Source organism: Adiantum capillus-veneris, chromosome 2, assembly GCF_014529385.1.
Source record: "Adiantum capillus-veneris isolate H3 chromosome 2, ASM1452938v2, whole genome shotgun sequence".
In the NCBI taxonomy this organism is placed as follows: Eukaryota; Viridiplantae; Streptophyta; class Polypodiopsida; order Polypodiales; family Pteridaceae; genus Adiantum; species Adiantum capillus-veneris.
Genome location: NC_140932.1, coordinates 103,377,615 through 103,404,009, shown reverse-complemented (window position 1 = coordinate 103,404,009; position 26,395 = coordinate 103,377,615). Strand labels below are relative to the sequence as shown.

Here is a 26,395-nt window from a genome sequence, read left to right as displayed (position 1 = left end):
ACCATCTTCGGATGACCAAGAAAGACACAATCAATGCTTATTGTGAAAGATTCTGGAGCTCTTTTCTACCCGCCTCTTCATTCAAGAAGATCTCGTTCAGAGAACAGATTGAGCGGTTTACCTTGGGTCTACCTACAGAGATCTGAGATCACTGCTTGGAACAGAAGTCAGCTTCTATTCAGGAGTTGATGAGTCATGCGAAGCGGGGCTTTGCCATTCACTCTGGCAGTCTGACCTACCCCACAGATGAGGCCATGACACAACGAGCCGAACAGACTTCTAGGAATGAAAGTAGAAAGAAAAAAGAGCAACCCAGAGAAAAAGGATGCACGACCCAAGCTTACTCTTGCGGAGAGAGCTCGCTTCATTAGAGAGGGAAAGTGCTTTGGATGCGGGGAACATGGACATATCTCCGTGAAGTTCCCTAAAAAGGCACAGAAAGAACAATATGATAAGAACGACGACAGGCCTGAGAGTTTGAGAGCAGCTGAGGAGCGTGGCAGAAAAGGCAGATAGAAAAGCAGAACTAGTACCACATGGCGTGGGACTTGCACCGAATCAAATGAATGAAAGTACAAACTTTGCCGCTTTTTGGGGCAAAGTGAAGGATCAGGAAGCTCTTTTGAAGGAGCCAAGGCCAACTTCTTTTCACTTGGAATTGGCGGCTCGATTTGGAATTACGCCCGACAGGCTGACGCCACAGGCGGAGGTAGTTCGACTGGCACCCGGATGGAATGTTGCCATTACACCGAGCATTGGCAAACTTCGTTTGCAATGACAGGGGTGTTCAGGGCACGCGAGTGACGTTCTACTCGGAATCCCTTGGTACCACCAAAACTACGCCGTGGTTGACTACCGGGCCGAGAAAGCGACTTTGACAAAGGAAGGGCTCAGAGATTGTACTTGATGAACTTCAGTTTCTTTACTCATTCTTTTGGGAGAGAACTGAACGATGGATAAAGGTTGAATATGTTTTGACCTGATCAAAGAACGTCAAGATTTTTCTCCACACTCATGCCGATTGCTTTTCAAAGGGCCTGAAGATCAAACCATTGACCTGATACCTGGAAGCACGTCATCGAACCGGCCACCTTACCGTGTGACCCGAGTACAGATTGAAAAGATTATGCACCAAGTGAAAGACCTCTTGCAAAAGGGTCTTGTCCAGCCTGGTACTTCACCGTACTGCTCTCCACTGCTGTTGGATTTGAAGAAAGACGGATCTTGGAGAATGTGCATTGATTATAGAGCTCTCAACAAAATCACCATCAAGAACAGATTTCCGATTCCTAGGATCGATGATATACTCGACAGGTTACGGGGATCCTCGTGCTTTAGCAAGATTGACTTGAAGAGTGGATATCATCAGATGCGAATCGCGCCGAAAGACGTCTACAAGATAGCTTTTCGGACGACTTTTGGGTTATTTGAGCTTTTTGGTGATGCCTTTTGGTTTAACCAATGCTCCTGCGACATTTAACCGGATGATGGACAGGATTTTTCGAGTACAGGCTATTTGTTGGCACTTTCTTTGATGATATCATTGTTTTCTCCAAGAATGAGGCAGAACACAGAGATCATCTGCTTCAGAGATACACTTTTTGGGACACTTTGTCTCAGCAGCAGGAGTGCAAGTGGATTCGGCCAAGATAGAGACTATACGTGATTGGCCCGATTGGAAGAATGTCCATGAAGTTGGAAGCTTCTTGGGACTGTGTTCGTACTACAGGCGGTTCATACGAAAGTTTGCAGAGGTTGCTTCCCCTTTGCATATCTTGACACAGAAAGGAGTCCCTTTCTCGTGGGGATCCACAGAAGTGACTGCCTTTCAGACATTGAAAGAGAAATTGACTACGGGACCAGTTTTGACTTTGTCAGACTTGCAAAAGCAATTGAAGTATATTGTGATGCTTGTGGTCGTAGTGTAGGTGCGGTCTTGATGCAAGAAGGCCATGTCATTGCTTACGAGAGCCAATTGTTCTCTAGGCCGGAGATGACAGCACAGATATATGAGAAAGAGCTTTTGGCAATGATCCATGCTCTTACTCAGTGGCGGCACTACCTACTCAGAGCGGATTTTACTGTCTTTACAGACCATCAGAGTTTGCGCTACTTCTTGTCAGAGAAGCAGCTTTCGGAAAAGCAGATGCGGTGGGCGAACATCTTGTCACAGTTTCACTTCCAGATTGTCCATGAGCAAGGACAGAAGAATGTGGTGGCAGATGATTTATCTCGGAAGCCGTTGGATCTGGCTATTTCCGAGATACATCATAGGAGCTTCGAGGATATAGTCGATCAGTATGCCACAGATACAGATTTTGCAGATATTTTCACACGGATACAGGATGGGGAGACACTAGTTGGATACTCCCTTCGGGAAGGCTACTTGATGAAAAAGGTTGTGCGTTACACAACCGTTGAGGAAAAAGGTTATGACCGAATGCCACTGTCCACCTTTTACAAGTCACCGCGGCATTGCTACCACCATGAAGGGGGTAGAGAGATACTTTTTGGGCCGAGACTCAAAAAGAGTTTGTGCACAGTTGCTTAGTATGCCAGAAGGTCAATTTTGACAGGCATAAGGCACACGGATTGTTAAAGCCTTTACCCATACCCACCCACCCCTGGAAAAGTATTGAAATGGATTTCATTTTTGATCTCCCGAGAACACAAAATGATCACGATGATTTTCCGATTACATGGCACGTCTGAGACGATTGTCTCCGACAGAGACCCCAGATTTATGAGTTTGTTTTGGAAGGCAATTTGGGAGAACATTGGCACGCAGTTGCAGTTCTCGTCATCGTTCCACTTGCAGACTGACGGGCAATTTAGACTGACGGGCAATTTGAAATTGCCAATTCAGTGATTTTAGACTTATTGAAGTCTTGTATCTCGGATTAGAAGACTCAATGGAAAAAGAACTTACCTTTGGTGGAATTTGCCTACAATAACACGATACACTCTTCGACGGGGAAGACGCCATATGAGATTGTTGAAAGTGCTGCGAAGGTTCCATCCTTCCTGAGCACGAAAGATTAGATATTTGAAGCGGATGAATATTCGCGAGATTTGGATACGGATTTTTCCAAGGTTCGCGAGACTTTGCAGGAGTCTCAAGAACGACAGAAAAAGACAGCGGATCGCCATCGTCTCGACATGAAATTGAAGGAGGATGATTGGCTGCTCTTACGTTTTGAGAAGGCACGCCTACGAAAGAAAAAGGGAAAGGAGAGGCTTTTTCCAAAGCTTAGTGTGCGATACTATGGACCTTTCCAGATCACTGACAAGATAAATGATGTCTCCTTCCGATTGAAACTGCCAGATACTTGGAGGATTCACAATGCATTGCATGTGAGTCTCTTGAAACCTGTTAAGGGTGATGTGCGTGATGATGGGGAGCCTGATGAGCAACCCGAAGTGGAAGAAAACGAGGAGATCCTTGTTCCTGAACAGATTTTGGCACATAACGATACGAAGGAAGGTAAAGTCCGAAGGCGGTTCTTGGTTAAGTTCAAGAACTTTCCTGCATTTGATGCGAAGTGGATGGAGGAGGAGGACCTAGCAGATACTCCTCGTATTGTGAAACTTTACCTCGATGTTTTGGTTTAGCATAGTCTACTCCAAACGGAACCCAGAATTCAGCTTGGCCAGAGATCTGGTGCAGTGGGATGCACAAGAGGGGAGTCACTCCGCTCCCTTGTCAACAGATGCCTCGACTTTGATACTAAAGTCACTGATGTCTCTTTGAGCTTCAGGGATACTGATAGCTGACAGTATTCTGTTGGATGACTTTATGAAATGGAATTCCTGATAATGATACTAATTTGTTTCTTCACTTCTTTTGAGTGCAAGAACTGATAGACGAAATGACTGCAACATTTTGGTCTACTTGATCTCGAATAGACATGGTTGCAATAGGGGTTAGTCAATCGGACATCGATGAGGTCCCGATTGGACCTAGATGTGATTACTAGCTACATTGCCGATTAATCATGCTCTAAGATCCGAATGAATGTTGAATGGCATGTGATGTCCTGTGATGTCTGGTGATGTCCTGTGATGTCGTGTGATGTGACTGTCGATTTTGTACATGTGCTAGATGTATGTTCCTAGTACGTAGGTACTAACAGTCAGTGTCTGCTAAGACGGTTAATGGCTTTTGACGGTTTTGCAGGTGTAATCGCGGTCGATTACAATGCTTTCAAGAGGGGGGTATGTCACAAAGTGATGACGTGGCGGACAACAGAAACCCTAATTTCTGCCAAAAACCCTTAAAAAACCTGCAAACCCTAATTTCTGCCACAAACCCTAATTTCCGAAAACCGCGGAGGTCTTTTTTCTTTGTTTTTAAATTTTGGGATATTTTTGAGCGACGCAAATCTCAGCTTTTGGCCAAAAAAAGCATAATTGCTTTTTATTGCTCTCATTGAGAGAGAGAGAGAGAGAGAGAGAGAGAGAGAGAGAGAGAGAGAGAATTTGCTTTTGCTTTCAGAAACTCTCTGTGAGAGAGGGAAAAGAGCTTTTGCTTTCAGGGCTTTTGATTTTGAAGCTTTTGGGGCTCTGCTTTTGGGCATCCCTTGTAATCTTTAAATTAGTGGTGAGGGCCTCACTTCTCAGAGCATCTGGACGCAGAGTCTGAGAGTGAAACCCTAACATTTCTCTTGTACTTTGATGATTGATTAATACAAAAAGAAATACCGAAAGGGGCGCCAGTCTTTGGGGCCAATATCTCTAGGCATGGAACTCCGCCGGGCCAGTGCAAATCTATTGTGATCTGTGAATTGTTTGAAGTGGTTATTTGGTGCTGTCGCGATTGATTCTTGACTTGGAGTGTCCAAGTCTATTACAAAGGCCCCTTGGTGTTAAGAGTTAACCATCGTTGCTTCGTCATTTTGTATGACTAGTGATTGTCTCGCGTTGGCCACCCATTGCACATCATGTAGATTGCATGGGCAGACACTCTTAGCACGTGTCCGGCAGGTAATTTTATGAGCCTGGCTAGGTGCACACATTTTTTAGCCATTTTTGGGCTTTTATATTTTTTGCACCAGTTACACATTTTGCCCTACCTCAACCTAGCATTCTATAAATAGACTGGTTAGGGTCTTGTAGTCATACATTGTGTATTGAGAGCATCATCTGCAGAGCACTTGTGTTCTCTCTCTCTCTCTCTCTCTCTCTCTCTCTCTCTCTCTCTCTCTCTCTCTCTCTCTCTCTCTCTCTCTCTCTCTCTCTCTCTCCTCCCAAGGCCTAGCGCTAGCAGTTGTACACACTTCCATCGCGAAAAACTGCAAATTTCAACCTAACCTTTTTTTCTGGACAACCAACGTTTTTGCAAAGCAGCCCTGTGTATTTGCATCCGATGGCCCTAATCTGCAACTTCTCACAAGCGCTACCTCCCTCCTTTGCAAAAGACCGCCGCAAAACAACCCCAAATCAGCCTTGCGTTTTCTCGCATCCCTAGCGTTTTTAAACTTGCTAGCGTTTTTTTTTTTTAAGACCTGCTGCGTTTTTTGAAAAACACTGACCTTACGCACTCGAGGAAGCGGATTTTACCAACCTGGAGTGTCTTCTACTGCCAGGAATTTGCAGATCTACACCCATCGTCAAGTATCCCTTGAAATCGGCACTATTTTGGCATTGATAACTTGCTCTGTTTTCAGTCCCTCGATGGCTGAGAAGTGCGAGAACCGCCTCCTCTTACACTCTGCAATGCTCCCGTACTGATCGGTGGCGTATAGGCACGCTGAAATCTCTATTACAGCAGCGTTTTCAGCACCCTTTGCAGCGTTTTTTGGGCGGACAGCAAGCTGAATTTTTACCCTTAGTGCGGTTGATCACTACCTTGCTCGTCAGGACACCATCCGATGGTTGTCTGAGCGGTTATTTTAGATTGCTGCAGCACTGGAGACGGTACCTTCATCGGCGACTTGCAATCTTATCGATCTACCTCTGGGACTACTCTTTGACATGTCGACTCCGAAGCAGAAGGGACAACAACAGCAGTCCCAGAAGGGGGCCACCACGTCTTCTACGACTACATTGACATCTGCCAACGCAACATCCAACAATTATGCCCTCACCTAGTTTGTTGAAGAGAAGACGTTGGATTTACACAACTATTCTGTGTGGAGGCACGAGTCCGCACAATCATTGCCTACCATCGACTCTCGGAATGGTTTGAGTGATTTCACCCATTCGGCTACAAAGCCTACCCTTCCCACCGCCACTCACGACCAGATTGACGAGTTGGGTGGATCGGGACATACAAGTGGTCACCTTTCTTATGATGAACCTCTCGAACCACATCACGAAGGAAGTTTCCAAAGAGGAGCATGCACATCCATTGTGGAGACGGATTCTTGACCAGTTTGAGGAAACCTCGTTTGCCAGACGGATCACACTTGGACGGGAGTTGTACAATGTCCAGTTCAAGGATTTCAACCACTCAATGGGTTGACCCACCGCATGCAAGAGCTCTGGGATGACCTTGTCTCTATCGGAGGCGACATCACCTCGGCACGCATGGCTAGCCTCTTACTATTCAAGCTTCCCCCACGCTTTGATCCCTACTTTCAGAGTTTGCTCACATCTGCACATACCTCTTTTCCCACCTGGGACGAGATTCTCCCTTCCCTCAGACAGATCGAGGAGCACTCCGCATTCAGAGCGGGAGATGTTGATGATGCAGAAGGAGCTTTAATAGCTCAAGGAGGCAACAAGAAAGGTAAAGGTAAGAAGAAGAAGAAGAACAAGGACATCGAATGTTACCACTCCCAAAAGAAAGGGCACAAGAATCAAAATGCAAAAAGAAGAAGCGCGAAGAGGCCAACAAGGAGAAACAGACAGCCTTGACTTGAGTTATAGCCTCTCACAAGACGGCGAGGACCGCTCTTGTCGCGACGACAGACCACGCTCTTGCTACACAGCAGTCAGGTACTTGGGTTGTTGACTCCCCAATAGTCTTGGTTTAGCTCTCTCAACGAGACTCATGGGCAGACCGTCACTATGGGTGACAACCATGAGATTCAAGTGTCTGGCACAGCCCAGATTACCCTCTTCCGTTCTACCTCAGGCCCAAAGTTCAGTTCAATGGAGGCGCTTTACGTTCCAGACATGGCCTTCAACCTCCTCTTTGTGTCGAGTTTGGACTCTCAGGAAGCTGACATACACTTTGGGAGTGACACAATGTCACAAGGACGGGGCAACTACTAATTATTGTCACGAGGATGTGGCAACTGCCAACCCTAGTTGTTGGTCTTTTCGATGATTTCTATTTAATTTTTGGGACCCTCTTTTTGAAGTCACAAATGGTCGGACATCGCGTGGCCAATGTGAAACGACGAACGGCCGAGAGTTTCACCCACAGTTGGGAAGGGCAGGTCGTCACGAGATGGTCGAGCCAATCGGCATTGGAATCCGAGCAGTAAAAGGGTGTCTAGGCTCAGTTCAAAGTCATTTAGGCCCCCTTGCTACACTTATAAGTCGCTGGGTACTAAGAAATTAACTCAAAAGAGGCATAGTGGACACTTGGCAACACCAAAGCCTCCACAGAGTCAAACCAAGCCGTCTCAGCTAGGAATTTGCGCAAAATCCACAGGAGGGTTGCCTCTCTCTCACAATGACAGTGTGTGTGTGTGTGTGTGTGTATGAGAGTAGTTGGTGCAGATGTTGAAGCTTTAATGGAAAGCTTGCCTTCTCCCTTGTCTTATGTAGCGCAATGATTCCGCTCTAGTGCATCTCTCTCCCCCTTTGAATACAGAAATGTGATGCCCCACTCGAGGGCTTTTCATCTGTATGTACAGTTGTGTGGGTTCATGTGCGATTGTCGAGGCAAGAGCCTCTTGCACAGGTACTGGATTAGCTAGTTGCTAATCCCCCGTAGGTACAGGTGAATTCGGAGAGATTTCATGCAAGAGATCTCGTCCGATTCAAAGGGCAAGTAGCACTACAGGTGCGGGAGCTTGAGGACTTGCTACAGATGCGACCCAGCTTGCGGAACAGAGCCCAAAACAGGGAAATACAGCCTGCTCTGTATTTTTGCAGGTTTAGGGTTTTGGCCCTAAACGGTCCCTAATACCCCTAAGAGGTTCGAGGACGCGAAGGGATTGATGTACGGGTTATCTGGTGCAGAAAAGAGAGAATTAAGCGTGCTGCAGATTCTTGCCAGGTTTTGCTAAGTGTCCATATGCGTCAAAAAGGTCACTTGTTGCGTGGGGATATTGTCTATAAAGCGTCCTAGTACAGTTATGCTGCCAAAATCAGGCCAGAACAGGTCATTTTCAGCCCGGATTATGTGGGTCACTTTGCTCTTCTGTCTCGAACCACAGAGTCTTCTTCTCTATGGCATGCACGATTTGGACATCTATGTTATCAGAAGCTGCAACAAGCTGCTAGGACCTCTATGGTGGAGGGTTTACTAGCGATACGCTCCTCAGCAAGCGTATGCGAGGCTTGCCAATTAGGCAAGCAACACAAGGTTGCCTTTTGAAAGCAGGCATCCAACACAGCTTCGACACCACTCGCACTTGTTCACATTGATCTATGTGGCCCGATGAGCACTCCTTCATTTTCTGGCTCACGGTTTTTGCTTGTGCTTGTGGATGATTGTAGCGGGTACACTTGGGCTTCGTTCTTAAAGCTCAAGTCAGAGGCTTTCAGTTTCATTCGGAATTGGAAGATGATGGTCGAAAAGGAGAAAGACTTACACGTCAAATGTATTGTCACATCACACGTCTAACTCTATGGTACGTGGACAAGATACTTCATGACAAGGGTTCAATTCAGTTAGATTAGGAAGTGATCTGGCACTTTTGTGAGTCTGTTCGCAGACAGTGCATGTCCAGACACTTAAAGTAGATGCATACCCTCTGGTTGCACACAGCATGACCATCAGAATCCATCAAGAGCATTTTACAATGCAGAAGACCTATTTTCCCTATTTTAGCCATTTTTCACTTATTATTTTTAAGTGACTTTTGTTGGAAACTAGGTAGGGCAAATTCAGTGAGTGACTATATAAGAAAAACCTTACGCTAGCAATTCTGGCAGCAGAGGCGGCTCGAACTTCGGTTCAACAGGCACCTTCTCAGCAGGACCCCCAGCAGGCCTAGCGTTTTCTGCATCAGCAAGAGGCACTAGTGTTTTGCATTCACAGACCAGCCCTGGCGTTTTTGCATGGCAAATCAGCCTCGGCGACAACAAGACACAGCAGATCAGCCCTAGCGTTAGCAGATTTCCCGCAGTAGACAGTTTTCAGCCCTAGCGTTTTTGGTTTGCAGATCAGCCCCGGCGTTTTGCAGATTCACCGCGACGGAACATCAAGGAGCACCAGCGTTTTCAGTTTTCAGCAGTCAGACACTGCAGTAGAAGTCCCAAACCTCGCAAATCTCACCTCCCCGCAACAGATTCTCGCCGCACGGTCAAATCCATCGAAGTTGCAGATTCAGCCTGGAAAACGCAGATTCCAGCATCTGCGTTTTCAGCGCATCGTCGTTGCATCGTCGTCGTCGTCGTCGACATCGTCATTGACATAGAGTCAGAATTCAACAAATAAAGATTTGTAGATTTCAGCCATTAGCGTTTTCAGATTCTAGCCCCGTTTCGTCGTCATCCTCATCATCGTCGACATCGTCGGCAAGTCCAAGCATTGTCGAGATTTGTGCAATCAATAGTAGACCGCTCTCGCCATGGAGAGTGGGGCCTTCGGAGGAGGGTTTGGACAACATTCTGGTGTCGTATTCTTCTCTCTCTATCTCTCAGTCTCAGCACCTTCATTCACAGTGTTCACCACTTTGTTTGTGTCCATTGCACTCTCTCACTAAAGGAACGGAAGGCTTTCCCTTCCGTAAGTAAAAGGAACCCTTGAGCATAGTTCGGAGCACTCATCTTGAGCAAAGTTCAACATTCACATCCGTTGCACCTTACATTGGTATCAGAGCTTTGGCAGTGTTCTGTATCACTCAAGGAAAGAACCACATAATTTTTTTTTGCTTGTTGCAGTCACACGTAACCCAAGTCCTCTTGGGCGTGTCGATTCCTAATCGTGTTTTTGAAGAGTGACAGGAAACCCAAGAAAGAAGGGCTTGTCCAGCCTCCCCTTGTTTCTCTTTTGACTCATTGAGAGCGGACCGTGCACTTAGCAGCCAGCCAATCGACGTGAGGTGGGAAAAAGCAACCTTGGTGTGAGCGCAAGGCCGCCAAGGGGTGCGCTCGCAGGGAAGAGTATAGCTCGGGTAAGAGAAGATCCTTCTCTAACACAGATTGCAAGCTAAAGAAGACCCTCAAGAACCCAAGACCCACAAGAAACCAAGTTCCTCGTGAACTTAAGAACCAAAGATCTCAGTGTATGGTCATCACCCGAAGCAAAATGGATACTTTGCATGAAGGTGATGAGCATGAAGACGGTGAAGAAGAATTTTCCCCACCAGGAGGTTTTTTTTACCATCCCCCTTCCCCATCTACGCCACGGTTTGCACTAACTCCTATGGAGGCTTTCGACACGATGATGATGGACTGGAAGTTGGAACACGACGCAAGGAAGATAGAATGCGAAGCATGAACAACAAAAAGAATGGCAGAAATTGATCATAAGTACCAAGAAAGAATGGCAGCCATAGCGCGTGAGAGCGAGCAAGTACGCTTGGAAGCCAAAGAAAGACGAGCCGAATTAGATCGTGAGCGCAAAGTAAAAGAAGCAGCCTTTGATCACGAGAACAAAGCAAGAACAACAATGAACGACCGACACATGAAAGAGATGTTGCGACTCTTTTCTCAAGTGCAGGCACAGATGCAAGAGATTCGGGAAAGGAGACTCTCTCCGTCTCTTCTTCTCCCAAGCATGACACACATCATTTGCATGATGATTTGAATGACAATGATAAGCATGATGATTTGAATAACAATGATAAGCATGATGATTTGAATGATAATGACAAGTGCATGAAGATAATGTGACTATTCACAAGGAGCATGTGTTAGTTGATACTTTCTCTAGTGAAGCTAACCTCATTGCAGAGACGATCAATCATGAAGCACCGATCTTGGCTCTCGAGCCTAGGTCCAAAGATTCAAGAACCCCCTCAAGAAGAACCGATCTTGGCCCTCGAGCCTAGGTCCAAAGAACCCCCTCAGGAAGAACCGATCTTGGCTCTCGAGCCTAGGTCCACAGAACCCCCACAGGAAGTATTATGTGTACGAATGATTAGTTAGTACGCATTGTTCATTCGTGATGCTTTCCTGTTAATCACCGTCCTTATGTGATCCCTTTTCATAGGCATGACATATTGTACAATGCGCACGATTCCCTCATGAATGAGCACAGATGTATGCGGATTATTCATGAAAAGATGAAATGTTTGCATTCAAGGAATCCACATTCCATGTCTCTTCCTTGGCATGACACAGTATCTGAAAGAGCACAAGAAAGATTGAGCATCAAGCATCGGCATTTCTATTGTGTTTTGCCACAGTTGATTGATTTAGATCAGAAATTCAAGATTCGATCTCATTGTTTGCGTGTGTTTGATGAACGGTTTGGCACTGCATCTATATGTTCATCTACATTGCATGCACAGTCTTTAAGTTTTTCCAGTCACTCATTGTTTGCGTGTGTTTGATGAACGGTTTGGCACTCCGTCTATATGCATCTACATTGCATGCACAGTCTTTAAGGAAGACTAGAATTTTTCCAGTCACTTTACATGGAATGGGTATGTTCATGTTTTTGTGTTGGAGGCGGTTTCAGGAATTTTCATCCTCGGAGATTCTTGACGAAGGTAGACGCATGACTATAGACAAAGTTAAAGCATTGAATGAGCCACAAATGACTGTCGCTTTCGGCGCGGCCCAAAGAAGAAAGCGTTGCAGACCTTTATGAAGTTCAAGTATCGCACGACCCATGCATCAGAGTGGGCGGGCGAAGAGTCCTTCACACGATTCCAGACACTGTTAGCAATCTCCCTCGACGCCATATAGTTCGGTACCAGTACCTCACTTTCAAAAGTGAGGGGATGTCATGTGACACATCTAAACCTATGTGTACGTGGACAAGCTTCTTCATGACAAGGGTTCAGTTCAGTTAGATTAGGAAGAGATCTGGCACTTTTGTGAGTCTATTCGCAGACAGTGCATGTCCAGACACTTAAAGTAGATGCATACCCTCTAGTTGCACACAACATGACCATCAGATTACCATCAGAATCCATCAAAAGAATTTTACAATGCAGAAGACCTATTTCCCTATTTTAGCCATTTTTCACTTATTATTTTTAAGTGACTTTTGTTGGAAACTAGGTAGGGCAAATTCAGTAAGTGACTATATAAGAAAAACTTAGCGCTAGCAATTCTCGCAAAAGAGGCAACAGGAACTTCGGTTCAACAGGCACCTTCTCAGCAGGACCCCCAGTAGGCCTAGCGTTTTTGCATTCACAGACTAGCCCTGGCGTTTTTGCATGGCAGATCAGCATCGGCGACAACAAGACACAACAGATCAGCCCTAGCGTCAACAGATTTCGCGCGGCAGACAGTTTTCAGCCCTAGCGTTTTTGGTTTGCAGATCAGCCCCGGTGTTTTGCAAATTCACCGCGACGGAACATCAAAGAGCACCAGCGTTTTCAGTTTTTAGCAGTCAGACACCGCAGCAGAAGTCCCAAACCTCGTAGATCTCACCTTCCTGCAGCAGATTCTCGCCGCACGGTCAGATCCATTGAAGTTTGCAGATTCAGCCCGGAAAATGCAGATTTCAGTATCTGCGTTTTCAGCACGTCGTCATTGCATCGTAGTCATCGAAATCGTCACTGACATAGAGTTAGAATTCAGCAGATAAAGATTTGCATATTTTAGCTATTTGTATTTTCAGATTTCAGCCCGTCTCGTTGTCGTCGTCGTCGTCCAGGATGAAGCAAAACATCGACACCATCTGCAACAGGTCTTTCAAGCATTGCGTGATCACAAATTAGTTATCAATGCCAAAAAGAGTGAATTTTCTTGCCGAAGATACACTTTTTGGGACACATCGTCTCAACAGCAGGAGTACACATGGACCCGGCCAAGATTGAGACTATACGTGATTGGCCAGATTTGAAGAATGTTCATGAAGTTAGAAGCTTCTTGGGCTTATGTTCTTACTACTGGCGATTCATTCAAAAGTTTGCAGAGGTAGCTTCTCCTTTGCACATATTGACACAGAAAGGAGTCCCTTCCTCGTGGGGATTGACAAAGGTGACTGCCTTTCGGATACTGAAAAGAAAAATTCAGTACTGGACCAATGTTGACTTTGCCGGGTTTGCAAAACTCATTTGAGGTATATTGTGATGCTTGTGGTCGTAGTCTGGAAGCGGTCTCAATGCAAGCAAACCATGTCATTGCCTATGAAAGCCGAAGGGGAGAATTGACAGCACAGATTTATGAGAAAGAGCTTTTGGCAGTGATCCATGCTCTTACTCAATGGCGACATTACCTACTCGCCTGATTTCACGGTCTTTACTGATCATCAAAGATTACACTACTTCTTGTCACAGAAGCAGCTTTCGAAAAAGCAGATCGAGGACATGATTGAGCAGTACGCCACAGATCTGGATTTTTCCGATGTATTCACTCGAATACAGAATGGGGAGGTAGTAGCGGGATATTCCATACATGATGGCTACTTGATGAAGAAAACGATGTTGTGCGTCACAGCAATTGACAGAAAAGGTTCTGACTGAGTGCCATTGTCCACCTTTTACGGGTCATCGTGGCATCAACACCACCTTGAAAGGTGTGGAGCGCTAGGCAGAGACTCAAGAAAGATGTGGACGACTTTGTTCAAGGTTGTTTAGTATGCTAGAAGGTCAAGTTTGACAAACATAAGACACAGGGATTGTTACAGCCTTTACCAATTCCCACCCGCCCCTAGGAAAGTATTGCAATGGATTTCAATTTTTGATCTCCTGAAGACACAAAATGGGCATGATGGCATTTGGATTGTTATCGACAGATTAGCAAGTAAAATCACTTCATTCCAGTGAAGAAAACAGTCAAGCCGGATCATTTAGCGAGACTGTTCATTGCACACATGTTCCAACTACATGGCATGCTTGAGACAATAGTCTCCGACAGAGATCCCTGATTCACGAGTTTGTTTTGGAGGGCTATTTGAGAGAACATTGGCACACAGTTGCAGTTCTCAACATCATTCCACCCATAGACAGATGGGCAATTTGAGATTGCAAATTCAATTGTTCTGGATTTATTGAAGTCTTACATTTCTGATCAGAAGACTCAATGGGAAAAAAAAATGCCTTTGGTGGAATTTGCCTACAATAACACGATACACTCTTCGACAAGGAAGGCGCCATTTGAGATTATTGAAGCTTCTCTGAATGTTCCACCCTTCCTTAGCACTAAATGTGAGGATTCTAGGTACTAATCCTTTATTAAGTACTTAAACTCATGATTAAGACTTAAGAAACTTGAATTGTACTCGAGACAAGACTTAGAAGACTCTGTGTTTGACTGATTGAACTGTTGAAAACTGAGTACAATAGGCTCCTTATATAGGAGACGAAGAGACATAAATGAAAAGACACATCTCATGGTGAAGAGACGCGACTTTAGACGTAAAGGCACATCCTTTTGGCGAAGAGCTGCAACCATTGGGCGAAGAGTCGCACCCGTAGAGCGAAGGGGTGTGACCAATCGTCGAAGGAGTGTGGCTTTTGGCGAAGAGGCACGTCTCTTGGGCGAAGGGGTGTGACCATCCAAGCGCAGGAGTCCTCCTTGGCATGGCACTTTGCGTATCTGCAACTAGAAGTAGATGTATTGTTGTTAACATAGTCACAATCGTGACATTCCCTCCCATTTAAAATGAGAGCCCGTGTCAAAGAAATGACTTCTCATGTTGATATAACTCTGGAAAAGCATTGAATCTTCGAAAATCTTCAGTCTTTGAGTTATCTGAAGTCTTTGTCTTGAACCTTTGCTTCTTGCGAAACCTTTTTGCTTTGACTGCTAAATCCCATGTCATTGCATTATTCAAAGACTTTTTACAAGAATCTGGCATAATCAGGTTGACTGCATCAAAGAGATTGATCTTCAAAATTCTTCATGCGATGTAAGATTTCTGGTTCAAAATCTTCCAGTAACTGCGAAATATTTGGGGAAGAGGAAATCTTCTCAAGGTACTCTTCAGATGGGGTGACTTCAACTTTAGTAATCACTGGAGAGGACTTTGGCTTGAGACTATAATCATCTTCCAAGAATGAATCCCAAAATTCTTCAGAATCATCTTCAGGAACTGTCACTTCATGACTTGCAATTGGCATATCATCATCCAGTAAAGAATCAAAGAAAGCATAGTCGTCTTCAGACTCGGAATTTGCAACTATCTTCTTATCTTTGTCTTCATCAATTGATTCAGGAGAAGTTAATGAATTCAAAAATTCATCAATAATAATATCTGCATCTATATCGGAAATCATATTCTCTTCATAATCCACTGTATCATGTCGCTTGACTAGTAGACGTGAGGCTTGAATCGCTCTTTCTGCATGAGAAAGCCCGTGTAAAGTCAATTCACGTCCATCTTTGAACAAATTGATAGTATGTCCTCGAAAGCTAATTGCTGGATCATATTGGAATAACCAATGCTAACCAAGAATCATGTCGTAATAAGATAAAGGCATGACTTCAAAATCCAGTTGATTTGCATAAGTTTGAATCTCGAACTGCAACTGTCGAACTGTCTGATCACAAGTCAAAATTGATCCATCTACTAATTCCACATCATATAAGTGAGATGTCTTCTGAGTTGGTAAGCCAAGCTGTTGAACTATCTGAGTGCTGACGAAATTATTCGAGCATCCGCTGTCCACCAAAATATTGATGGAGCGACCATTGAGTGTTCCAAGAAGGCTCAAAACTTGCTTTGAGAGAGGCTCCAAAACTGAAGAATTGCATTGAGCATGTTTCATAAGAATACTCGTATCCTCTGAGACACGGATCTTATTGACCACAGATTTTCCTTTATCCTTACCAGAGTCTGGTTGTTCAAAATTCGATGATGTTTCCGCGTTGGAATTTCTTTTCGAGTTAGACGGATTTGGTCTCTTTGGACATTGATACCATCTATGGTCACCACTCCAAATTGTACATTATCCTTCCTTCTTTGAAGTCGAAGATCCATTTGACGAAGAGCCTTGCTGAGTATTGGAATGCCGATCTTGAGAAAAATCACGTCCTTTACCACGATCAAGTGGAGGAACATGTGAAGAAGATCTGGTTTCAGATTGTCGATCTTGAGAATAGAACCTTGAAGTTAAATAAGGTTGCGTTGCTTGCTGTCTGAACTAAGACTGATGTTGCTGACTTTGGCTATAGCTGTCTTTGCGACCGCGTTGTGAAAAGCGAGCGTTGTTTGAAGATCTGTCACCAAGGAGAGAATTCCGTGTAGGGCGCCGATTATCACCAAGACGCTCCACATAGGCAATTGCAGCATCCAAGGTGGTAGGGTTGTATTTGTGCATATCGTCCGTCAGGTTGGGTTCGAGTTCGTCAATAACACTATGAAGTTTATCAAAGGGACTAAGGGTCTTTATCTCCAGAGTTAGCCTTTGGAACTCTGTGATGTACGCGGCCAAGGAACCTGTCTGGCTCAAGCGGCAAAGAGAGGACCGGGCATGAAAATCCGCATTGGCAGGTTCGAATGCCTTGCGAATAGCACGCCGGAATTTATCCCAAGAAGGTGTGTGTTTACCATAAGCAACCCGTCGTTGTCACCAAAGAAATGTTGTCCTTGAGTAGAGAACTAGCAAGTGCAACTTTTTAACTCTCGACCAAATCTGTGTTTGATAAGTAAACCTCCATTTTGAACAGCCATTGGTCCAGCACGCGCTTGTCGCAACGACCATTATACGGTTCCGGCAGTTTAACATCAAGCTTCTTCTTCTGTGCAACATTAAAAATTTTATAAAGTAATTGAAGTTCGCGATTGTCTACCTCTTTAGTTGGATCTGGTTCATTTGGTTCGTCCACTGAAGCTTCGGAAGAAGGTGTTGAAGATGCTGCATTAGTAGTCCAAGAAACAGCAGGACGACTTCGAGAAGTGTTGTGCGTGTGCATCTCATCCAAGCGAGTGTGAAGTGATGCAAGACTTATGGAAAGTGTGGCCATCTGCTCCTTGATAAGAGTAAGGGCATCGTCAGATTGACCACCTCCATCCTGAGAACTCGGCATGGTTACGTCTCAAAAGGAACTCGAACAGGTGCAAGTTCAGGTCGGGAACAGGTTCGGGGACGGGTGCTCCGTGAGTGGAAAATGCCTCTAGAATAAGTTTGTGCTCTGGAGTCGAGAAATCGGGAGTAATTATCACTTCCGGCTCTAAGTAGAGAAATTCACCCGCAAAATTTCATCGAGGAATTTCATGTACTGGGTCGCGTCGAGAAGGTGCGCACAGAGCAGAACAAGGAAGAGGCAACGTAAGGTTTTTTTACACTTTCTTAATGTAGGCTCATGGGAGTTTTCAAGTATAAGTGTTCACATTGGCTAAAAAATTTGGGTTTTTTCACATGGGTTTAAAAAAATTAGTTCTGGGCGGCCAACTTAAATCAAGTGCATGGCCGGGTGTTTTTAATGAAAACCCTTGCGTTGAATTGGACAAGCTTCCAGCGTAAAAAAACTGCCCAGCGTAAGAAATTCAGCAGCGTAGGAATCTGCCCAGCGTCTCCAAAATTCGTTTCAGCGTATCAACATGGCAGCGTTTCAGCATGAGGGTGCACGAAGGGGTGCATGGGGAAGGGGTGCGTGAAGAGCATGCAGCGTTTCAGCCCAGCCAGCATGCCAGCGATTCAGCCCTTCATTCAGCCAGCCCAGCAGCACATGATTTGGGGAAAGGGTGCACAAACTTCAAAGGGGCACAACCCTTGGAAAAGGTGCGAGCACTGAGAAAATATTGTTTGTCGTGTGCCCGTTCGCGGGAAGGGGTGCGAGGACGGGTTAGAAGGAGTAGTACAACCCGAGCAAAGGTACACAAGGCTCTCCGAGACACTACGCACACACATTTGTGTTCTGTCTTTATTTATAGAATTGGAATAGAAAAATTCATGTTACCTCATGCTTGTATGCACATGCGTACCATCTTTCTTCTGCTTCCATGCAACTCCGGGAAGGGGTAGAGTGTAGCGGCGAGGGTGAGAGGCTCACAACCTTGGGTCCCCCGGAAAAAATTTGCTCTGATACCACTGTGAGGATTCTAGGTACTAATCCTTTATTAAGTACTTAAACTCATGATTAAGACTTAAGGAACTTGAACTGTACTCGAGACAAGACTTAGAAGACTCTGTGTTTGATTGATTGAACTGTTGAAAACTGAGTACAATAGGCTCCTTATATAGGAGACAAAGAGACATAAATGAAAAGACACGTTTCATGGTGAAGAGACGCGACTTTAGACGTAAAGGCACATCCTTTCGGCGAAGAGCTGCAACCATTGGGCGAAGAGTCGCACCCGTAGAGCAAAGGGGTGTGCCAGTCGTCGAAGGAGTGTGGCTTTTGGTGAAGAGGTACGTCTCTTGGGCGAAGGGGTGTGACCATCCAAGCGCAGGGGTCCTCCTTGGCATGGCACTTTGCGTATCTGCAACTAGGAGTAGATGTATTGATGTTAACATAGTCACAATCGTGACACTAAAGATAAGATTTTTGAAGCCGACCAGTACACGAGGGACTTGGATACTGCTTTTGCCAAGGTCCGGGAGGCTTTAGCGAAATCTCAAGAACAACATCGACGAGATTTTGAAATTAAAGGAAGACGATTGGGTGCTCTTATGTTTTGAGAAGGCACGCCTAAGAAAACGAAAAGGAAAGGAGCGGCTTTTCCCAAAGCTTAGCATGAAGTATTATGGCGCTTTCCGGATAAAAGAAAAGATAAATGATGTCTCCTTTAGACTCAAGCTGCCCGATACTTAGAAGATTCACAATGCATTTCATACGAGTCAATTGAAGTCTTTTAAAGGCGATGTGCCAGTTGATGGGGAGCCTGATGAGCAACCCAAAGTGGAGAAAAGCGAGCCATTCCAAAACAGATTTTGGCACACAAGGACAGAAAGATAAAAGGTAAAGCGAATAGGCGGTTCTTGGTTAAATGCAAGAACTATCCTGCATTGGATGCGAAGTGGATGGAGGAGAAGGACCTAGGAGATACTCCTCAGATTTTGGAACTTTACCTTGAAACATTCGGTTTAGCATAGTCTACTCCAATAGAACCCCCAGTTCAGCAAGGGTGAATCTAGAGCAGCAGGTTTGCACAAGAGGGGAGTCACTCCGCTCCTATGTCAACGGATTAACCCGATTTTGAATAGTCATTGATATCCTCTTTGGGTTTCAGGGATACTGATGGGCTGATCAGTATTCTGTTGTATTACTTTATGACAGGAATTCTTGAAAAAATGAATATGATTGATTTGTACTCTACTTGTTTGAGTGTAGGAACTGAAAGACGAAATGATTGCAACATTTCAGTCTCATAAATCTCTATGGACGTGATTACAATAAGGATTAGTTAATCGGGCATCGTGAGGTCTGAAATGGATCTAGATGCGATTACTAATACGTTGCCGATGGTCATGGTCTTCTGCAATTGATGTCTTGTGATGGGATTGTCGATTTGAACAAGTGCTAGATGTGTCGTGTCTAGTGCATCGATACTAACAGTCAGTGTCTACTAAGACAGTTTATAACCTCTGTCTCTTTTGCACGCATAATCGAGGGCGATTCCGATTCTTTCAAGAGGAGGGCATGTCACAAATTGATGACGTGGCATGTCCAACTTATGGACCTTTGCCAAGGGACCTAGGTGCCATTAATAAGAAGAGAAGAGCATGTTGATGTGGCTGCTGTACGGACTGCCGTAAAACGCATTGGTTGCTGACATGGCAAACTGTACGGATTTCCGCGATTTCCGCTGGCTGCTTTTGGCAATGCTACCTTTTATTTGCCCCAAAAAGCAATCAACGCAATTTGCGGAATTCCGTACAGTAGCCACGTCAGCATGCAAGCGCACATTGCTGAAATCGGTACTGCTGCTACATAGCCTGCTAGCGCAAATTACGGGATTGCTATTCGTACAGTTTGATGCCACGTCATCATCAGCCTGCCCGGGTGGTCATGCCACGTCATCAATTTGTGACATAAGCCATATTAGCCTTGTTTGTTCACTAAGCTTTGATATCACTTAAATCAATGAGTCGCCTGACATGAGTCAAACACTGCAAACAATCTTTGACTTCAACATATAGCAAGCCACATTAGCCTTGTCCGCTTGCTAACACGTCAACATACCACATCAGCTCTGGTCAACATACCACATCAGCTCTGGTTTGGGTAGTCAAGAGGACTTGGCCTCTTCATTAAGAGCTACATTTGTACCACCATTACCTGTGGATCCACCTCCACTGCCTCCACCTTCACTATCACTAGAAAATTTGTATCGATCGATGGAATAGAGGAAACAAGTAGGGATCAGTTGGAGCAACTACAAGTTGGGGTTGAGAGATAGGTGCCGTCTAAGTCTCAAAAAAATTCCGGAAATCTTCTCCTTCTACATAAGGTGCATAAAACTCCAAAGTAATAACCGCCTACAATTCTCAAAAAAGGTCCACCAAATATTCCCTATCAAAAGCAATTGTAACGGGAGCCTCTAAAGCTGGAGGGTTTAGGAAAACCGGAGGATTCTGTGAGATTGTAGACAGGAGGGTTTTGTGAAGCAAGAGGGTTCTAAGAGAATGTAGACTAGTGGGTTTTGTGAAGCAAGAAGGTTCTGTGAAGCAAGATTGTTGACACTATCCAAATGGGAGGTTAATTTGGATTTGCATTCATCAAGAAGGATTGTTCCTCTTGTGAGAGCAATTAGAAGGCTGGTCTCTAATACCACCGTAATCGCCCGCAGGTCAGATGAGACCCCAAAACATGTAAAATTGCTCTAAAAGACTTGACCACATCAACTGGTAGATGTGATCATGACAAGGATAGGCAACAAAACTGCATGGTCTTTTGAAGAGCTGGCTACTAATTAAAACAACTAACTCAAGTTGCTCTATAGAAAATAAAGTGGAAAACTTCAGCGCTTGGTAATGAGAAAACCATAACCAGCTTTAAATAGCCTTGTGCAACAAAAATCAAACATCTAACAGCATGTGCAATTATAAAACTAGGCACACTGGCATAATAGATACCCACAGCTTAATTGACACTTGGCTTCTGCACTTTTATTCGGTGCATAGTAAGATGTTGCGACGGAGCTAAAAACATTAGCTGGATATGCAGGCATCATACCCATACTTGACAACACAAATATGCTTGCATGACAACAACACAAATAGGCTTGCATGACACCTTCAAAAAGTACAAAACACATGCCTCAGTATGAAAAATATACCTGAAAAACAGGAGGTTCAATGTCTTCAATTTCAAAGGTATCCTTGATATTGTCAGCAAGGGCTCCATACAACTGTGCTCTAAAAACAGGGGACCGGGCAGCAAGCACAAGTTTGTGTGCTTTGAAAGTCTCTGACCCAACTATAAACGCTACATCAGTATTCTCTCCATCATCCAAAAGAGCCCCAAACTGCTCACCAATGTTTGATTCTGGAACAGCAATTGAATACAGACTTGGTCCTTGAGTAGAGGACACTACAACACCGACTGTGCAGCTGATAGAAAGGCGATCATTCTTAAGATAGTCAGAGGTCTCCAACCCCGTGCGTCTGAAAAACCGCTTGTAGCCCCTGAGCCATAGAAGCCAAATGAAATAACACAGAATTAGTGAAAGAAATGCGGAAACAGCAAAGGGAGAGCTAGTGCTCACAAGCTCCAGCAAAGTGCTTGTGACACAGAACATCACTACGTATTCACAAAGCGTGTGCGCAAGCACCAAAGCCTCAATGGCACAAAGAAAATATGGAAATACAGAACTATCTTAAAATATCCCTATATACATGCTGTGCACATCTAGCAGGTGCAAATGCCATCATAAACAAGTGAGCATTTGAAACTTACCACATACTGCCTCTGTATTTAAGAGTGTAAGGACCACTTTCAAGAGCACGGTCAAAATGGCTGTGCACTTTGTGTTTTCCCCTTCCACTTTGATCAAGAAGAGTCAATTCAAAAAGGGCACGAACGTCTGTGCCTTCACTGGCCAGGGCTATGAAGACAGAGACATAAATGGACTGATCTTCTGGATTTTTACCATCGGGATAAAAGTAGACAGCCCACTGATAGCCCCCAACAGAAAAGGTGTCGCTTGAAATATACTTGCCAACGCCCATACCCTTTGCGAGAGAGTATCCCTGGATGGTGAAATGGTGAGAACCATTGATTGTTTCTGTTACAGAGCGGGATCTCGATGGAGCTGAAGCAATTGCAGCAGCAGAAGAGGAAGGCACAACATCCAGTACTTGCGCTCCCGCAGGATCAAATAAAGCCATTAGCTGCTTGAGAAAACGTGGGCTATTCTGTGAAAGCACCGTCCATCCGCAATGTCAAGGCATCAGTCCTCGCAGGGACTTGTTACAAGAAACCCTATCGATCTGCAGTAAAAGCTCTGCGTTACAAACAGATGAAACCCTAGCGAGACTTACTTGGCTCTCCGCACAATGAAGGAAGTCTTACACACCCTTCGAACCCGCGAAATGGCTGAAAAAGACCTTCAGACGCCCCAGAACAATGTGTCACCCTCGTCACGCGTAGCAACCCTGTTCGATTTCTCTGCTAAGACCTATATAATGCTCCCTCAATATTGTGATCAATATATGTATTTAATAGTGCCGACTCTAATGGATCTCCCAAAAAGAAAAAAACATTACTTTCAAATGAGATATTCATTCGAGAATCTTTCCTAAATGCCAAAGAAATTCCTATGGAGTCGGATTTCATCTTTCTTGTTATCGATTCATGTGAAAAAGATTTATGTCAAGACAATTAACGTGAGAGCAAGAGAGACATTAATTGAGAGTTACAGGGGGATGTCAAACGTAGATTTCATTTGAAGCATCAATCAGTTATCAAACCACTCTTTCGATTCCAATTAATGGGACTCTTTCATTTCTCTCATTTAAGCTCGTCGTCTTCATCAACAACATCTTTGGATCTCCAAAAACACTAGGCATGCACAGAAAGTACTACGGGGTGAGGAATAACTTATCCATCCCACAGACTAGAAGAATAAAAGAATGCAATGGGCCAAAGTCACTTAGACTCGTCTAAACAATGCTAACTCTTGGAGAGTATATATAATCAAGAGCATAGTGGCGTTTTAATGCAAACATTGTTGGAGCATTAAGTTGTACTTTTTCTTCCAAATATGCAAGCCAAGTTTTTAAAAGAGTACAACAGATTGCAAGATACACAAACAATGACATGATAGTAAAGTACTTGAGAAGGACAAGTATACTTAACATTAGTATGCATGCAATGAAAAGTTTGAGCAAAATATGTGCACTTATTCAGCATGTTGTCTCTTAGAATGCAATTATTGCAAGGAGTATATAGATAGCAGGAACCTATTCCTTGGAAGCGGCTTTTACATAGCGAAATTACCAGTGGTTTGAGTAATTACCTGTTAGTAATTGTACAATCAGACAATCAGTCAAATCCAAGTACATGTGCCTATAAATAGGACCCGCTACTTTCATTTTGGGATCTTTTGTCGGCTACTCTTGGGGAGAGTTGTATTGTATTCATGAGTCCTTGGAACTCTTGTATTATCTGAACAAGGGAAGGAGAGTGACTAGAGAGTTTGTTGAAGACAAGGACCACATCATCATAGTGGCTAAGGAATCGGATCAAGGCTTGGATGGAGAATTGTGCTCTCAAAACGAGGAAATTGATGGCAATCCAGGGAGAAGAGGGAGTGAGGGGCATCGAGCTTCTCAGCATTCACTACATTCGAGAAGGCGCCATTTAGAGAGAATTGAGAGTCATTCTCATTCACATGGGTCTAGACATTCAGACCAAAGGGTCAAAGCGAAGGATTGTACGGATGTTAGCGATGCCAGTATTCATAGTATAAGAGCAAGATCACTCACAAAAGCTAGTCAAAGCAATGAACCTGATATGATCATAGAAATGGATGATAACTATAATGACATATGGGAGCCAGACACAAATCGTTATAACAAGAATAGACATCAAGAAAGAAAATCAGATCACAAGGAGAAGTCTAAACGTAGAGAAAAAGAATCAAATCATCATAGATCACAAGGAGAAGTCTAGACGCAAAGAAAAAGTATCATACCATCACAAATCTAAATATAATCAATGATCAGCAATCTAAATATTGTGTTTCCAACCTTCAAAGGAAGCAGAAAGGATGATCTAGATATTCATATACAAGCCTTTGAATAATATGCTAATATGAAGGATATCGATGAAGATGAATGAGCATAATACTTTCCACAAACCCTAAGGGATGTAGCAAGGAAGTGGTACTACCACTGCCCAGTATGTAAGCTTTGAACTTACAGTGAGCTAAGAAGACATTCTTGCTAGAGTATAGTGAAAATTGCAAGGATGAAGACATCCTTTATGAATTGGATAAGATCAAACATGGTAAGTTGTCTATCAAGAGTTATGTGGAAAAGACTACGGAATTGACTAGGCAATTGAATGAACCACCATCATAAAAATGCATGTGTGTATGGTTTCTGAGTGGGTTCAAAAGTAAGAAATTAAGAGAGACAGAGATACCAGCAACAACTCAGAAGTTCAATGATCTATTGCAAAGAGATCTAAAGTTATGGCAACATGTAAAGAAAGAGAAGGGCCCCAAAAGAAAGGGAGAGTTCTAGAGATAGTGAGTCATCAACTGAAGGGTCCAGTACTAGCTCCAGTTCTTTGGATAGTGGGTCAAAGGACTAGTACAAGAGTAGAAAGAAAGGAGCGTGGACAAAAAGGATTGAGGCAATATCCAAACAGATATTTGAGATATCTAAGATCAAACCCTCAATAGGGATACAAATCAATGAAAAGCTTAGTTTTTGTGTACATGATTTTTGCCAAACAATCCATATAAGGTCCTAATGTTTTCAAATGAAAATGGTAGGAATCAAGAAGAGTCGGATTCGTCTAATTTTCTAAATGGATTCCAAGATGTTTTTATCGATGATATCCCTTTGGACTTACCTCCAAAACAAGGGGATGATGGCCATCGAATTGAGCTCCTACCAAGAAGCTCACCACCTAACAAGCCTCCTTATTGAGTTTCTCAAGCTCAACAAGAGGAGATCATGAAACAAGTACAAGAATTGGTAGACAAAGGGATGGTGAGGCCTAACTCCTCTCCCTTTTGTTCTCCAATCCTTTTAGTGCAAAAGAAAGATGGTACATACCGCATGTGTGTGGACTATTGAGCGCTAAACCATATCACTATCAAAAACAGATTTCCCGTACTACGGATCAAAGATCTGTTTGATAAGCTACAAGGTTCGACCTACTTCAATAGTATTGACCTTAAAAGTGGCTATCATCAAATAAGGATAGTGAATGAAGATATTGTAAAGACCGCGTTCCGTACAACGTTTGGTCTTTATGAATATCTTGTCATGCCTTTTGGTTTGACAAATTCTCCAGCCACATTCAGTCGTTTAATGGAGAAATATTTAGACCCTACCGCAAATTCACTGGAGTGTTCTTTGATGATATCATCATCTATTCCAAGTCCTTGGAGGAACACAAGCAACATCTCCATGTGATTTTTCAAGCTTTGAGGGAGAACAAGCTTTTTATCAATCAAAAGAAGAGTGAATTTTCCCTTCAAGAGATTCAATGCTTAGGTCATGTTATCTCTCAAGATGGTATCCGGATGGATCCATCAAAGTTGGAGGTATAACAGCATGGTCTAATCCAAGGAATCTATTGAGTGCCAGGAAGTCGTGATGACGAGAATTGCATATGCACGTACATGCTCCTCTAGACCGAGGATGTTGTTGGAATTAGGGTTGGAGAGAAAACCACACAGCTTGGAGAAGATGAAGGAAGCTCAAGGCACACAATAGAGAGTGTGTTACTTAGTGTGCAATGGAAAAGATAGATAGCCCTAGAGTGATGGGCGTATATACAATGCACGGGGGGAAAAACCTCCTAAAGAGGGAAAAAATGCCCCGGCGGGCCTAGTGTGTTCACACACATCACTACCACATGTATATGGTAACAAATCCCCCCTGGAGTGATGCAGTGAACGAGAGCTGGCACATGAGTAAAGGGAAGTGCCATGCCTTGAGGACAGGATCAGTCCACAAAGGGGAGTAAGCCCAAAGCTTTGCGGAAAGCTTCCACCTTCTCACGAGACAATGCCTTTGTGAAAAGATCTGCAAGGTTGTCCTGTGTTGGCACATAAGCCAAGTTGATCTCTCCTGATGAG

General features: G+C 44.1%; 1 protein-coding gene across 2 annotated transcripts in view; it reads right to left on the bottom strand.

Annotated features, from left to right (window-relative positions):
- The window catches only part of LOC147463305 (BTB/POZ and MATH domain-containing protein 1-like), a 37,216-nt gene extending 14,417 nt beyond the window's left edge, over nt 1-22,799 (bottom strand). The window contains exons 1-3 of one of the 2 annotated variants that reach the window (XM_086487970.1): nt 22,652-22,799; nt 22,033-22,565; nt 21,413-21,761 (exon numbers count right to left, since the gene is read on the bottom strand). In XM_086487970.1, the coding sequence (XP_086344096.1) occupies nt 21,413-21,761; nt 22,033-22,463 (780 nt within the window). In that variant the 5' untranslated portion in view covers nt 22,464-22,565; nt 22,652-22,799. The other variant, XM_086487975.1, reaches the window with a different exon arrangement.
- Between the last annotated feature and the right edge of the window lie 3,596 nt (nt 22,800-26,395).